Source organism: Rhea americana, unplaced genomic scaffold (assembly GCF_003343005.1).
Source record: "Rhea americana isolate MKP2758 unplaced genomic scaffold, rheAme1 scaffold_55, whole genome shotgun sequence".
NCBI lineage: Eukaryota > Metazoa > Chordata > Aves > Rheiformes > Rheidae > Rhea > Rhea americana.
The window spans coordinates 3,813,294-3,830,190 of record NW_028186701.1 but is presented as its reverse complement, the minus strand read 5'-3'; the positions used below and the strand labels follow the sequence as shown (position 1 = coordinate 3,830,190).

The 16,897-nt window shown below is 42.3% G+C and overlaps 1 protein-coding gene across 1 annotated transcript in view; it reads right to left on the bottom strand.

Annotated features, from left to right (window-relative positions):
• The window catches only part of MDN1 (midasin AAA ATPase 1), a 111,759-nt gene extending 96,174 nt beyond the window's left edge, over positions 1 to 15,585 (bottom strand). Inside the window, exons 1-6 of the mRNA XM_085318687.1 lie at positions 15,323 to 15,585; positions 7,801 to 8,027; positions 6,928 to 7,152; positions 2,553 to 2,660; positions 2,276 to 2,468; positions 74 to 286 (exon numbers count right to left, since the gene is read on the bottom strand). Of these exons, the coding sequence (XP_085174813.1) occupies positions 74 to 286; positions 2,276 to 2,468; positions 2,553 to 2,660; positions 6,928 to 7,152; positions 7,801 to 8,027; positions 15,323 to 15,421 (1,065 nt within the window). The 5' untranslated portion in view covers positions 15,422 to 15,585. The remainder of the gene's footprint in view (positions 1 to 73; positions 287 to 2,275; positions 2,469 to 2,552; positions 2,661 to 6,927; positions 7,153 to 7,800; positions 8,028 to 15,322) is intronic.
• Positions 15,586 to 16,897: the final 1,312 nt, after the last annotated feature.

Sequence of the window (16,897 nt, the reverse complement as noted above, 5' to 3'; positions counted from 1 at the left end):
CCCAATATGAGACTCGCTATAGCACAACATTACAGATGTCTGATCATCCTACCATAAAATAATTTCCAGTTACCTTGCTGTCAGTTTGATCCCCAAGTTGGACTTTCAGAATATGAGGAGGCTTTGTTCTTCCTGTAACAGCCGCTAAATATTCAATTAAAGAAGTTTTGCCACATCCTATGGGTCCTTCTATTAAAACGGGATTCTGAAATGCTACAGCAATAGCAAGGTTTTGGAGATTCATGCAGGCAGATTCAACCAAAACAAAACAGCTGGTGTTATTTTCCTGTTCAAACATAAAATTCGGGTTACCACACTGAAACTGCTACTTACGTATAGGTTGTGTAACACAGAACAAGTAGAAGATTAAGTCTGATGATTAGAAAATTTTGGTCTGCAGATCTGTTAACATTGTTTTAAAGTTGTGGATTATAAAGACTGTATTCAATGACTAGCAGATTCATTTGATGAAAAATGTATTATAGATGATACATTTAATAAGGTATATGTACAATTTGTTCCCAAGGGGAGTTTATACTCAGTTGTCAGTACAGGCACAGCAAGTATTCAATCGTCACATTCATGTCAATCAAGTACAAATTGCAATATAAATTAAATAATTTAAGTCATGAGAATGGATTCTAATTGCAGGACAAATCAAACAGCAGTTAAACTCAGAAGTAGTAGTATACAAATATGGCTTCTRACATGAAAGTATTAGGTTTTGTGCAATAAATTGATATACTAGCAACTGCAGAAAAGTTAAAATATTTGGCGAGTATCTACGGAGTTTTTATGATATTAAATAATTACTATTCGAGAAACTATATCCACTGCAATTTGGATARCAGTGAACTGAATTTTTGCTTTATTTACATGCATTGATTTTTAACTATCCTATGCTTTGGTCTGTGCAGAAATAGATACAACCCTTCAGCTCTAATTATCTGTACAGTACAAATGAAGGACAGAAGTCAAATTATAGATTGCACTGAAACCAAAAAGATGATCACTACATCTTAAATTTGAATTTTATTTCAGATATAATTGCATGTATTTCCCTGGTAACAATACTAGTTTATAAAAGTACCTGCCTTCCCTCACAGTTTGTTCCTATCCTTTTGTCAGACCTCCTCACCTGCACAAATGCAACTGAAACCACACTGTGTACTAGATGAATGGAATAACTGTGGCTATTAAGAAGAAAAAAAAAGAAGAAAAAAGAAGTATGCCTTTTTTGGAAGCTCTCTCCTCCCTCTTCAGCAAAAGGATGCTTTCAGCAATCCAGTTTATAGCATGGCTCTACTAACAGCTGAATCAGCACGACTTCAGCAGCAATGATACTGGCACGGGAATTAGAACATCCTTAAACAGCTTATCACTTTCCCAAGCTGCAATGAATTCCAAATCATAACCTCACTTCTACAAAAACTAGAAAGCAGAAGTTTCAATTAAGTAGAGTTTTTTAAATAAAAAAGTGGGGGGARATGCAAAATTTGGGGGGAAATTGCTATTTCCTTGCTTCTGCTACTCAAGAAATTCTGGACAACTGGCATCCTTTATTCATTTCTTTGTCCTGCTTCTGTAAACTAATGTACTGAAATTAAACAGCAATACACAGACTAGTTAAAAGCCAAAATTGTGCCTAAATGACAAAAACAGTTAAGAATATTGGCTGTAACTACAAAGACCAACCCAAACAGTTCAAAATGAACAGCATATCAAGAGAAATAAATGTGCCTGATGGACATGTTAAAACTACCAGGCACTACGTTCTGCATTATACTCCACTCAAGGGAAATGGAGAAAGTAACTTCTTGCCCACTTCCTCTCCACTTTTCCTCTTTCTAAAGAAGTAGCTCCCTTGTTTTCCTTTGTTTTAAAATGAGAACTAAGAATATGCTTTGAGAAAGGCTGCTGATAAGATGTCTTTACTGTACAAGAACTATTTCACGTAGGTAAAAGCAATTGTGTCAAATCCCTTAGTATCACCCAGACTGGGACTGGAGATGTACTATACAAGGATGAGCATTCTCTTACAGCACGTTTGTAAGAATTGCTGCTTGAAAATAAGATAATTATGCCTCCGTTGCTTCATTCCACTACAGAGATCCTTTGTAGGGTGAATATAATGCATCAGTAGCTTACAATACACATCAGGAAAGTGTATTACCCACAGTATCTCAATATAATTTAAGCAGGAAAGTAAGATAAACCAGTTYATAGCATTTAGGGTATATTAAAAAAGGCACAGCCTTAATCCTGGGTTACATACCTGCTCTTCAGAAAGAAGCTGTAATCTAGGCAGTATAATACCACACACAGCTACTACATTTGCAGAGAGGTCACCTGATACAATATCTCCTTGTGTATATTGCAGCTCTTTCTCCCTTTGCCAAAAAGAGGAGTCTGGATTGGCCAAAACAAGGGCTCGTTCCACATTCTGCATCTGAGATTCTTCTAGCAGCCTGTCAAATCCGTATTATATTTATTAACTCAATCAAAAACCATCAACAAAAGCAATTAGCATTCAATAGTTAAAAACTTCTTACTTTAGTCTGAAGTGTATCAACTCTTCAGGACTGAAGATCTTCTTGAGGAAGGATAATTTATGCTCATCATTCATGCATGTAACTAGAGCAAGACAGTTTGAAGTATACCTAAAAATTGTATTTAGAACAAAAATGTCAATATATAGTCTTCAGATACTAATATGTAGAAAACTTTTGTCACAGAAATTTTAATTCTGTGCTTAACATTCTGTAAGCAGAATTTCTCTACAGAAAAACAATTCTATCAGGGCATATTAGTTACTACTTATATTAGTAATACAACTAGAATAGCAAATTCCAAATAAATAGGTTTCAGATGTTCATTCTCAATGAAAACTATATTTTTTTTTCTTCTCTTGCCATTTCCCTTTGAAATTTGTCTTAAGTTTCATGTTATTTCTAAACTGACCATAATACAATGAATTCAAGACTCTCTCAGGAGAAGGCAAAAACTCTCAAACTTTGACTTCATTACTATATAGAGCAGTCTTGTAACAAATGGACATTTACTACAAACCATAAATACATGTTTCATTTATTTCATATCTGCTTTTACATTCCAAGAACAAAATTTTCAAAGAGCTTGAAAAAAAAAAAAAAAAAAAAACGTTCCCAGGAGGCTGGAGGAAATAAGTGATCTGACTTTGAAATTTTGTCCTGAACCAAATTATTACTAGGTAAACTTATTTCAGTCAATGCATTAGCGCTAACTTTAAGACTATCTAAATGCATGTCACTCAGAAGAGCTTCATAAATAGCTGAGAGATTTGTTAATACTCTTGCCTCTGCTATTCCTAATATCTTAGTTTAAAATTATGTGTTACTAATACGATTACCACCCTTCCTGTAGGCATGACCACCTCTTTGAAATGCTTGTATACCAATGCACGCAGCATGGGGAACAAACAGCAGGAACTGGAGATCTGTGTGTGGTTGCAGGGCCATAATCTCACTGCAATCACAGAGACATGGTGGGATAGCTCACATAACTGGAATGCTGCCATGGATGGCTATGTGCTTTTTAGGAGAGACAGGCCACGAAGGCGAGGTGGTGGAGTTGCTCTTTATGTGAGAGAGCAACTGGAATGCATTGAGCTCTGCCTACGGGCAGAGGAGGAGGAGGCAGTCAAGACCTTATGGGTAAAGATCAAAGGGCAGGCCAGCATGGGGGACACTGCTGTGGGTGTCTACTACAGGCCACCTGACCAGGAAGAGAAAGTTGATGAGGCCTTCTATAGGCAGCTGGACGTAGCCTCACGAACACAGGCCATGATTCTCATGGGGGACTTCAACCACCCTCTGCTGGAGGGACTACACAGCAAGGCACAAGCAGTCCAGGAGGCTCCTGCAACGCATCGATGATAACTTCTTGTCACAAATGGTGGAGGAGCCTATGAGAAAGGGTGTCCTGCTGGACCTTGTCCTTCCCAACAGAGAGGGACTGGTTAGAGACGTGAAGGTTGGGGCAGCCTTGGCTGCAGTGACCACGAGATGGTGGAGTTCAAGATCCTGCAGGAAAGAAGTAAGGCAACAAGCAGGACTGCAACCCTGGACTTCAGGAGAGCAGACTTTGGGCTCTTCAGAGACCTAATTGGTGGAGTCTCATGGGTGAAGGCCTAGAAGGAAGGGGGGTCCAGGAGAGCTGGCTACTATTCAAATATCACTTCCTCCAAGCTCAAGAGTGGTGCATYCCTATGAGTAAGAAGTGCAGCAAAAGGGGCAGGAGACCTGTGTGGGTGAGCAAGGAGCTCTTGGCCAAATTCAGACAGAAGAAGAAAGTACACAGAATGTGGAAGAGGGGACAGGCTACTTGGGAGAATTATAGGAATGCAGTCAGAGTATGCAGAGATGCATCAAGGAAGGCTAAGGCCSAGCTGGAATTGAGTCTCGCAGGGGATGTCAAGGACAACAGGAAGGGCTTCTTCAAATACATCAGCAGCAAGAGGAGGACTAGGGAAAACGTGGGCCCACTACTGAATGGGGCAGGGKCCCTGGTGACAAGGGATACAGAGAAGGCAGAATTACTGAATGCCTTCTTGGCTTCAGTCTTCACTGCTAAGGGCAGCCCCCAGGAATCCTGTAGCCTGGACGTGAGGGAGAAAGTCTGAAGAAGGGAAGATTTTCCTTTGGTTGAGGAGGAAAGGACTAGAGACCTTCTTGGCAGGCTACACATCCACAAATCCATGGGCCCGGATGGGATGTACTCACGGGTACTGAGGGAGCTGGTGGATGTTGCTGCCAGGCCACTCTCCATCATCTTTGAAAGGTCGTGGAGAGCTGGAAAGGTGCCTGAGGACTGGAAGAAAATCAATGTCACTCCAGTCTTCAAGAAGGGCAAGAAGGAGGACCCAGGCAACTATAGGCCGGTCAGCCTCACCTCCATCCTTGCAAAGGGGATGGAACAGCTCACTCTGGATRTCATCTCCAGGCATATGGAGGAAAAGAAGGTRATCAGGAGTAGCCTGCATGGATTCACGCTGAACCAATCTGATAGCCTCCTATGATGGTATGACTGGCTGGGCAAATGAGGGCAGAGCAGTGGACGTTGTCTACCCTGACTTCAGCAAGGCTTYTGACACTCTCTCCCATAACATCCTCCTAGAGAAGCTCAGGAAGTGTCGGTTAGAYGAGTGGACAGGGAGGTGGATTGAGAACTGGCTGAAAGGCAGAGATCAGAGGGGCGTCATCAGTGGTGTGCAGCCTCGTTGGAGGCCTGTGGCTAGTGGAGTCCCCCACAGCTCAGTACTGGGTCMCATCCTGCTCAACTTCTTCATCAATGACCTGGATGAGGGGACAGAGTGCCTCCTCAGCAACTCGGCTGATGATACCAAGCTGGGAGGAGTGGCTGGCRCACCTGAGGGCTGTGCTGCCATTCAGAGAGACCTAGACAGGCTGGAGAGCTGGGCAAAGAGGAACCCATGAGGTTCAACAAGGGCAAGTGCAGAGTCCTGCACCGAGGGAAAAATAACCCTAGGCACCAGTACAAGCTGGGGGCCGACCTGCTGGAGAGCAGCTCTGCAGAGAAGGACCTGGGAGTGCTGGTGCATGACAGATTGACCATGATCCAGCAATGTGCCCTTGTGGCCAGGAAAGCCAATGGTCTCCTGGGGTGCATTGGGAAGACTGTTGCCAGCAGGTCGAGGGAGGTGATCCTGCCCCTCTACTCAGCCCCAATGAGGCCTCATCTCGAGTCCTGTGTCAAGGCTGGGCTCCCCACTACAATAGAGACAGGGAGCTACTGGAGAGAGGCCAGCGTAGGGCTACAGAGATGATTAGAGGGCTGGGGCATCTGCCCTATGAGGAACAGCTGCGAGAGCTGGGCCTCTTCAGCCTGGGGAAGAGAAGACTGAGGGGGATCTTATCAATGTGTATAAGTACCTGAAGGGAGGGTGTCAAGGGGATGGGGACAAACACTTTTCAGTTGTCCCATGTGACAGGACAAGAGGCAATGGGCAGAAATTGAAGCACAGGAAGTTCCGCCTGACCGTGACGGGGAATTTCTTCCCTGTGAGAGTGACGGAGCACTGGCACAGGTTGCCCAGAGAGGCTGTGGAATCTCCTTCTCTGGAGATCTTCAAGGCCCGCCTGGATGCCACCCTGTCTAATATGCTCTAGGTGATCTTGCTGAGCAGGGGGGTTGGACTGGATGATCTCCAGAGGTCCCTTCCAACCTTACTGATTGTATGATTCTTATGATTAAATATTGCGTTCTTAAAGAAAGAGGCATTACAAGTACTACCACTCACATAAACTACGAAGATTATATGATTAGATTGAAGCTCTGCAGGCCAACATYCAACATAAAAACACCTGACAAAAAACACCAGACAGTCTGCAGCAACAAAGCCAATTATGAAACATAATTGAAATAAAAGTGTGATAGTGACTCAGATTTCTATTATTGACTATAAAAGCAACAGAAAAAACAACTAGTCACAATCATATCAATACAGAATGGTAAAATATGTTATTGTAATACAAACGAGTGTGAGAATCAATTCGTCTCTACTTTCTTCTAGGACAATTTGCTGGAAGACATGCAAAATACCAACAGGTTTACAGGAGAGCTGAACTGATAGCTTCACAAAGTTCACCATCTCTCATGAATCCAACGYGGGCAGACAAGTCATCTGCAAAGACTTTTCCAATCCATACAACCCATAGGTTGGAGCATTACTAAGAGTGCCTAAGTTTCATTCTGATTGATCACTACAGCTTTCAAAAGATGAGGTAAGAAGCATAAATAGAGATACTAAAGGTATGGATTTTTCTGCTACTATCTGAAGTTTCATGTGCAAGGATAGAAGAACTTTCCTAAATGCAATTCAAGATACAGGTGTGTCTTTTCAAAGGAGGTCTGAGGTCTTTAACTTACCAACGGACTAAAGTGTCGTGACTCCTCAGGAGTGGAACACACACACTCCAGTCCCATAATTCCCGGAAAACTGACTGCTCCTTTTGTAAGAATCTATACGCTGCCTCCATGAGATCCCGTAACTTCATTCGTCTGCGCCCATATCGGACTGTGTTTGCATCTGAGCTCTCTAGGAAAAGTCTCTGGAAAACTGGTGATGTATTCTTAAAATACCTTAGAGCAAATCTTCAAAAAGAGAGAGAGAGAACGAGATGGATCACATGCACCTAAGCCAAAGCACAGAAAAAACAGCCACTAATAAGAAAGTTCTAATTCAGAGGCCCCRGAACAGGTAATTGATGATATAGTACAAACTAAAGGCCTACATTTAGCTTTGTTCCCACTTGGGAAAGACAACCTCTTTAGCAATCAGCTGACAGCATACACTTTACCTTATTAAAGATGACAGATGACTACTTAATTTACAAGGAGAAACTGTATCAACCTTGGTGAAATATTGTTGATTTCTCCTGTTTACCAAACAAGCAATATAGATTTCTTCTTAGATAATTCTGTATTCTACTGACTACACAAAGATGTCAGGCCTAATATGAAATGCAGAAATTTTGATTGCAAGCAATTTTCTTATCAGCTGTTTTGCTTTTGTTTTGATCATTAAAATGAAAATCGTGTTAAGTATTACCACACAATTAAATTTAACTAAGTTGTGTTTAAGACTTGTGTTTTCCAAGTCACTCTTTCAGTTCAAAATACATTTATAACTGCAGGAGACAATCCGAAGTATTGCAATGACACCTCTCCTCACCAGCCAACACTGACAAGCATATGCTATGTAAGTTCAAACAACGTGCAAAAATGCACTACATTACTTACGGCAGCACATCTGGGTGATCAGCAACCAGCTTGCTCATGGCTACACACAGTCTTTCATGCAGATCATGGTTGATCTGGCCACCAGCTTTAATGGCTTCTGCATTTCTTTCCAGCAAATCCAATAAGATTGGCCGAACTTGGCGACCGATCAATAGAGTACATTCTTTATCCAGTAATAACTGTGCTAAAGTATCAAGGATGCATTGCCGATCCTGCTGAGTCCAAATCTGTAGAAACGGAAGGTATGAATAAGTTAAAAGGGAAAAAGTTTAGACTTCCTATTTCAAAACTATTCATGCAGGATTCACAGTGAATTTTRCACAAACAAATCTCTCTAAAAACATAAAAAAAGGTAAGAGACCAAAACCACCAATTCAAGTACTTACTTAGTGAGAAACAGAAAGGGTGAAATGAAGAATAACACACTGAATAAGAATTAGGAAGAGACGTCCCTAAATCCTAAACCATACTTGACAGCTTGACAATCAAGGCAAATACATGAAATTAGTTCAAAGAAAGAAAAGGGAAATTATAATAACAATCAATACTTCTTTATTAATAAAAATTTCCACCGATCTCAATAACTCAGTCACAGGTAACCACAAAACATTTAAGTTCTCCAAAAAAATAGAGTTGCATCATACTTGCTCTTTTCAAAAAGAACAAGCGCCAAATCAATCATGGTTTCAGCAAGTGTTTTTCAAGCAGTTTTAAAGCTTTTTTCTTTTTCTTACCTTTATATAAATAGTTATTTATTTATTCTTTTTCTTACTTTTACATAAAAACAGGACCATTTAGGGCATACCTTTAGGGCAAATCAGAACATTAGGCTTTGAAATAGATGGAAAAATAGAGCCTCATCTGTCAAAAAAAGAAAAAAAAATCTGTCCAACTTTGTTACTGAAGAACCACAGCCCAATTCTCTCTGTCTTTAAATATGAGTTTCTTCAGTTTTTGAGCTCATTTTATTACCAAGCTCTTTAATACTGTGAATTTTAACATATAACACAGTATATATCTGTGAAAAATCATAATTATGAATTTGTGCTATAGCAGTTTTGCCCTTAACTTTGACCCTCCACACTTCTTCATTGATAGAGTGAACCTTTATCCTCTACCAAGACGATTTTATTTTTCTTAGCAAATAGTAGTAAATACCACTAGGTAAGGAAGCTTTCCAAACAAAATAGAAATAATCTCCTACTAAATTCCTACARAAACAGCACTTCATTTTGGCTACCTGTGCTGTCAATTTCTGCTTCTCCCAAGCTACTCTTATTCATGTGAAACCTGCTGCTGAGCATGCAGAAGGAAAGCACGCTTTCACTGTTAGAAGATAATACCCTGCAGAGGTCCTACACAGACTGCCTTTGAAAGGGTGACCTCCTAAGCTTATAGCTYTGTTGACATCCTGTTAGAATATGTACATGTTGCCACTCCTCATGTCTCATTCTGAACTTGAAACAAAGCCATTCACTCCATAATAGCACTAAGATATCAAACTGCAGTACATGACACAAACATTAAAACTATCACATTAAACTATTAACTCCAATTTCTCACATTGATTCAGCTTTATTTTTGTGAAACATGATGAGTTTATCTCCCTTCATCTTATCTATCATAGTAGAATTAAAGATAAGCAATTTTTAAAACAGAGCTGAAAGTTTGCACTCATCACAGAGGAAGAGAGGCTGTTCATTACATTTGAAATCGGAACCAGATTTAGAATGCAAGAACAACTAACAAATTGTTCAAAGGCAACATAGCTTTAAAGAACTGGAGACAAACTAATTAAAAAGCAGCTTCAGTCTACAAATCAGTTCAATCTTTGGCTACCCATACAAGGCTTAACAGGTAACACAACAGGGTGCTTACTTTATTTATAAACCAGAGCTTTAAATACCAAATAACAGGAACAGCAGTAAAACAGTAAATAAGGTGACCTGCTCAGTAAAATTCTGTAGTTACATGACTGCTGTATACCAAACCCATTCTATTACCAATTTTTTGAGAGCAAACAATTTTTTGTGTATAGCACCTTTAGGACACATAAAGCTGTTCAAAAATCACAGTGCCAACATTCCCAGTCTACAAAAAGATCATCTGCATAATTTCAGAGCTCTTTCAGGGTCTAAATTAGAAACTTTTGGGAAAAGAAAAATAGAGAAAATTTTTAACTAAAGGTGGCTTTGCAAAATACACAGCTTTCTCAATCAGTAGTAGCAAAGGACAGCCGATCCAAAAGTTCCTTCTTCCCAAACCACATAGTAAATCTTCTCCCACAGTTGCAAACAGCTGCTTTAAGAAAACATCACAAAAGACTGTTCTCCCTCATAGATATCCAATATGTACAAACATATAATAGATATATGTATTAATGAAAGAGACATTAAGAGGAAGTACAGTTAGGATTGAGAACTGTAGTCAAACAAGATCTAAGATTACTTTTCTAGCAGTATGTCAAAGACGCACACCTCCTTCCCAAACCACATAGTTCATTTACTCGCTGCTCACAAAGCACAGAAATCTTGATTAAGAACTGGCTCAATCTTAAACCCAGCATTACCAGAGAAAAGGAGCACAGCATGAGTGGGTGAAACTTTTAGGAAGGCAACAAGAGGTCCAGGGGAAAGGCATGAGTAATTATTGCTGAAGATGAAGAGGATCTGTTCATGAAGTGCTCAAGCAACACCTCAGTGAGGAGGTGAGTAGTTCAAGGAATCTGACACACCAGCTCTTAAAGAGAAAGAATGTTGCTCTCCACTCATGTTACATTATCTACTGCAGCTATTAAGATGCTTATCAAAAGAAAAAAAAAAGCCCAATATTGTGATTTGAAATGCAGTAATTAGTCTATACAAGCATAAAAGATTACTTCTTGCTTTTACATGAAACCATTCACCTAAACACTACACTGGAAGGTGCATGGATAGAATCCATGGTTTCATAGTCTGAGAGATGACCAAAGTTTGACTACCATGCGTCAATCCTATTTTAATGTCAGTTAATCAGTGGCTAATTTCATCTTATGCACCTCTTTTTTGATAGTGATTTAAATTCTTCGCAGTTTGTGGAGCAGGGCAGGGGAGGTCACAAATTAACTTAGGATTTAATTTTTCATGTTACATCAAACCTTTGTTTACTCTAGACTGAGGGAGACAGCCGAGTCCAGTTTGCCAGAACAACTCACTGTGCCACAGGAGAGATACTCCCCCCAGCCACTGCCCCACTGCCCTCCGTTATGTGACAAGGCAGGCACGTTATCATGCACAGGGAACACCCCAGGTGCCATGTGAAAGTCACATTTCTGGTCGTGGCTCTCCGGTGCTTCCACACAAAGTTACAGGCTACACCTTGGCAGAAAAGGCTACGTCCCACTGGGCCAGATGTACTATTAGATTCTGACTAGAAGTAGTTGCACGATAAAAGCAGGCTCAGCCAACATGCTACAGTAGGTGTGAAAAGAGCCTCTGCCTAGTACAGACACAGCACAACATCTTTACTTCCATTTCAGTTGGTCATAATCTCTGCTAGGATGAGAAAAATCAACCCATGGGGAAAAATGATGGCAAACGTAACATTGTTACAGAAGGCTTGCCTTCTGAGCAGGCTTAGCAGGCACATCTCAGTTAAACCTAACTTAACCTCAATCCTTCATCTGCTAGGATTGTACTGACTAGAAAAACAAGTATATTCTATTTCTTTGCAAAAGAAAACCTCCTGATACAAAAATTTAACTACAAAGACCAGCAGAGATACTACTAGTCCTACTCTATCTAATGACAAAGACAGATATGTCATCATCATTTCTTTAAGCCACAGGGAGATGCAATGATAAAATAATTGACATTATCCAAAACCCGTATAGGCGAGCACTTAAGTTGATCAAAATAACATGAGAGGTCAGTCTAGTGYATCACAAAATCAGGAGCATCAGAGGAATCAGAGAATAATTTCTCTCAGGGGATAGGATTCCTGGAGGGGGRAAAAAAAGGAGAAAAAAACACACACAAAAAAATCCAAAAGCTCACCAATAAAAAACAAACAAACAAACAAAACAAAAAACAAACGGCCACTGCAGTATGACAACTAAATCAAACTCTCAGGCCTTTTCCAGAAGTTTTTCTTTCTTATTTTTCTACTGAATTAAGCTACATTGCACTACAGAACTTTACAGTCTTTTCAGTTCTAGATTATCATTCAACCCTTGGATTCAATTGATGTCCTCCTGGAAAAGGGTATATATATATGTATAAAAAATAGTAAATTCCCTTGCCTATAGATTGCCAAAGATTCCTTCGCCTATACCTTACTGAGGGAAAACACACTAAACAGTAGAGAAAGCAAGTTCACAAGTGAGGCTATTCCCAGCAGGAAGTTTGATTTGGCCAGACTAGGTTCATACAACTGGAAAAATGGCATAGATGAAACAATGTTAGAGATACTTCCCTCTCAATTTCCTTCTTCCTTGCCCCCCCCACTTGCTAGCAATTAGTGCACACACTTCATAGTAATTCCATATGCAATTCCATGTTACATTTAGTCTCGTTTAACTAAGGGTTACCACTAATGGAGAAAAGAGGCACAGCAGCAGCGTATGGGAAATCCTCTTTTTCCCCTCCCACAAGAAGAAACACATGATTTCATCCAGTCCCCTTGCAGGCATCAGATCCAGAGTTGGCATGACTGCACAGCCATTAATTTGGTAAGATTATCCAAACTAATCTATTCCAAAGTCTTCCACTGGATAGGAAAATCAGTTCAGTTTTCCATGTTACCACATGTGCTACCTTCAAGACAAGAGAAGCAACAAGAACTCCCAGTTGAGTTTTGGCGACAGGCAGAAAGAAGACAAAGTAGGACCACTCATTTTGGGAACTGCCTAGTTTCAATAGCACTAAGCGTAACATGAACCTGTATTCTTCTCAMACATTCCAGAAAACAAAACAAAAGCCCCAAAACAAGAAAAACTCAAAATACAACACCCAGGAGAAGGGAGGATATGCAGTTTCACAGAGAGAAGAAAACTTCAGCTACATGCAAATCAGGCTAGAACTTTCTACATGTCCTCCTGCATATTGTGTTTCATACCATCATGTACGCCACTCACTTCAAGGACAGAGAATTTTCTATTTGACTTTTGTTGAGAGTATTTATTAACAGACCGTCTCGCAGAAATAACAGCTCTTGAAAAACTAGAGACAGCAGGAGACCAGGACTGAAGCAGAAGTGAAATATACCATCCCTTATTTATAATGTCACATGACTTAAAGCCTAATTAGTCTTCCACATAAAAAGCTGGAGCTGTATTTTAGGAAAAAGCAGTCTCCCTTARTTGGCAGGACATCAGGACATTTTTCTGACAGGCAGTAATAACTGGAGGAATTTGGGACAGTTAGGTCACCTCCTTTTTTTGTTAAAAAAAGAAAAAGGAATAAAAGTACTTCTCTCCATAAAATACTAAGATTAAAAGGGCTATAAATAAGAGATTGGAGCCATTACAAAAATAGTTTTGCTCTTGCACAGAAAAAAAGAAAGGTAAAATGAAGGATGCCAAGCTAAAACACTAATAGAATAGGACAAGAGATCTGAAATGCAGTGCTTGAGATGTCCTTAAGCTAGTCCCACAGGCCAAACACAACTGCCCAAAAGTGACTTTTTTTTTCTTATTTATACTGCTCAGTGTATGTGTGGTGCTTAAAACTCTGGGGGATATGAAAAACAGAAAGGCATAAGGTTGTTTTTGCCCTGAAGTTCCCTTCCTACTAGCATTTTAACCTTCATACTCATGAACCTGTCCACAGAAATTATACTGTTACTGGAAGCTAAAAATGGATTCGCAAAAATCTGCATTTGTGATTCCACATATGAAAGTTCTGACTTAAAAAGACTTTTGATACCACACAAAACCAAAACTACATTTCAGTAGTTTGTGAAGCTAATTTTTCCAGCTGGCTTATAAGATTCCTTCAGCATATGTGTATCTGCCATATTAAATATTAAACAATTCATCCAGTTGAGCTAATCAACAGATCACATGTAAATATTTTAAGCTTAATTTCTTTTTTGTAAGTTAAATAATAAGCTTCTAAATGGAAGCAGCACAATACTTTTACTTCCATTAAACAGTTTCAGTATCTGTGAATAATATACATGATGATACCTACAGAAATTGAATTACTATTTTTGAAAAAGTACAGCATGAAAATGCCTACACTCCCAACCTGCTGCTTACGYGGTTTGCTTAAATAATCCAAAAATAGAAAGTCAGAAAACAAAGACTATTTAGAGAGCTTTTCATCCCTCTTCCTCATTAAAAGCACAGAAATAGAAATTTTGGCACCTTTGCAGTGTTTATGTTATACCAATAGTCTACACAAAAAGCTTTATTTCTACTACACATTGAAGTATATGGAGCAAGACCTTCCATCACCACACGAACAGTGACTTAGTATGAATCTCAAAAGGCTGCTCCTTACTTAACAGGTTGTGAGCAAGTCCCATTAGCAGTGATTTATGAAATACTGAAGGAATAAGAAGCCAGAATGATAGCAAAGCTCTAGATACACAGATTGCAGGCTTCTTAAGTTACATACAGAGTAACTGGTAAAAACAAGGCAAGATAACTGAAGCTTTGTTTAGTGGTAAAGCAAGCCTAACACAAATCCCTAGACTGGTAGCTTCAAAGCTTAGGAGTAGCAGTTCAGTTATCAAAAAAAAAAAAAAAAAAAAAAACACATCACTGTTCATTAATGTGTTCTCACAGAGCATCTGTAAACCTTAGTCTGTGTAGTCTTTATCGATTTCTAGCTAGCAACCTGAAGCATATTTCTCACAGCAGTAACCAGAAGTGAAAGGGCACAGTCTCTTTCCTCGTCTCAAAACTTCCAATTTATCACTCCATCTGCCTTCTGCATCATATCAGAGGGGGGAGACAGATTTCTCACATCTATTTTTGCACTAGTCTGGTCCTCACCACTTTTTCTCAGATGATTCTCTCTCTTGAATAGCACCTCTATCATCTCCACCGTTTCCCACCAGTAGCATCAACTCTCAAACACAGCAATATATTCTTGTCAATTTTACTTTGATCCTATGATTTGAAGTGACAGAAGAAAAAGCCACCCGTCTACCAGAAAAATCTCTCAAATACCTGTAAGGAAGTTTTCCCCAACCATACCTAAGAGACAGCAATTTAGAGTGACAGCCTATATTCCCCAAAAAATGTGGTGATTTAGCCTTTTCACCTTCAAGTAACCGCGACATTTCCTAGACACTCTAAAATAAACGGGGACTTTGAGTCTGAAATGTGTACCCAATTCAGGGGCTTCAAAAGCTCTAGTATGAAAAACAGTGACAATATTAAGTCTCACATGTTGGTATCCTATTATAACATGTCTTCAAGTACTGCAGAGACCTGAACGTGTCACACCTCACTCTTCCTTGAGACGGGTGCCTCATTTACAGCGCCAAAGGGCAGTACGCTGCGTTCCCCCCCTCCCCCCGGCGCGGCGCTCACCTGCTTGGTCAGGAACCGGCTCAGCTCCGCGCCGCTCTTCTCGTTCCTTTGCGCTACCAGCCGCAGCGGCTCCGCCAGGCGGAACCGCAGCTCCGCCATGCTGCGGCTCCTCGGTCCCCGGCGCCGGGGCGGCAATGGCTGAGGAGCGCGGAGGGGAAGGGGGGCGGGGAGGAGACGGGGCGCGCGCCCAACCGCCCGCAACCGCCGCGGAGCCCGCGCGACACGTGGGGCGCGCGAGACGCGCACGGCGGGGCGGACTTCCGCTTCGCAGTGCCGTCATCTGCCCGCGACGTCTCAGGGAAGGGACGCGCAGGGTTACCCCCGCCCCCGCGCTCCACGGCTAGGCCCGAAAAACTACATGTCCCAGCATGCAACGCTCCACCTCCGGCTCGGCCGCCATGAGTCCGCTTGCCTACAGCATGCTGGGATATGTAGTCTCCMGCCAGCTCCCGCTCCGGAAGCGGCTGGCCGTGCCAGCTCCGGGCGTTTGTGCGGGGCCGCTGCAGGAGCCGAAGCAACTCTCACCCGCTCTCAGTATCGCRGACCGACCCCCCGCCCCACCCCGGGTGCAGGGATTCATTCAATGTGTTTCTGTCCAGCCCTGCTCTTCGGCTCCCACTGCATAAATTGCCTTTTCTATTACAGGATTTGCCTGTTACTGGCGCACAGGTCACGGCGCCTGCCTTCAGGTCTTTCAAATCTAGGTGACTGTATCAGCGAAACACTTCGGACTGATCAAGAGCATCGCCAATGACCAGAGATAAATAAATGAGTATGACTCAGGGAGAAGAAAGTCTTGTKGGTGTTTCCACGAAGACAAGCATTCATGATTGTAGGTGTCACACCTCGGGGGCAGGAACCGGTAAACCAAAACGTGAATTTGGATCTAAGATATTAGCAGTGTTTCCAAGGGGTTTTKACACTGAAGTCGTTGAAAGCAGGAGCACAACTTCAGATTTTAGACTGTAAGCGGGAGCCGTGGGCAGCTATCCAGTATCTAACACCAGTAGCRGGGACCTCGTCCTCAGCACCGAAGAGGATCCCACAGCGGGCAGAGCAGAGGCAAATGCTTATCTTCTGCCACAGCGCCATTAAAACCAGGCTGGCCCGCTTCCGCGGCTGCGGCTCTGCCCTGCGTGCCTGCACACCCGCCACAGTCGGGCACGGCCCTCTGAACCGCGTGGTGACCCTCCACAGCGAGCCCTCCCGCCTGCTCAACACGCAGAGCCCGGAGACGAGCGGACGGCGCCCAGCGCCCTTGCGGGGCCGCGGGCTGCCGCGCTGCAGCCGAGAAGCGACGAGGCCAGGCGGGCGCTAGGACGGGCCAGGCGGGCGCTAGGACCTGCCCGGCCCGGCCGGCGGCCATGGCCGGAAGGGGGCGGGGCTAAGGGGGCGGGGTCGCAGCGCGGGGGCGGGGATTGCTGCCCCGCGCGGCTCGCTTTGGCGCCAACAGCTCGCGGCCGGAGGGCGGGGTTTGCTGACGTCGCGGYCGGGGACGCGCCGTGCGTCGGGGCCCATTGGCTGCTGCGGCCGGCGGGCCCGCCCCCTCGGCGCCCGGCCTGCGGGAGCGGCGGC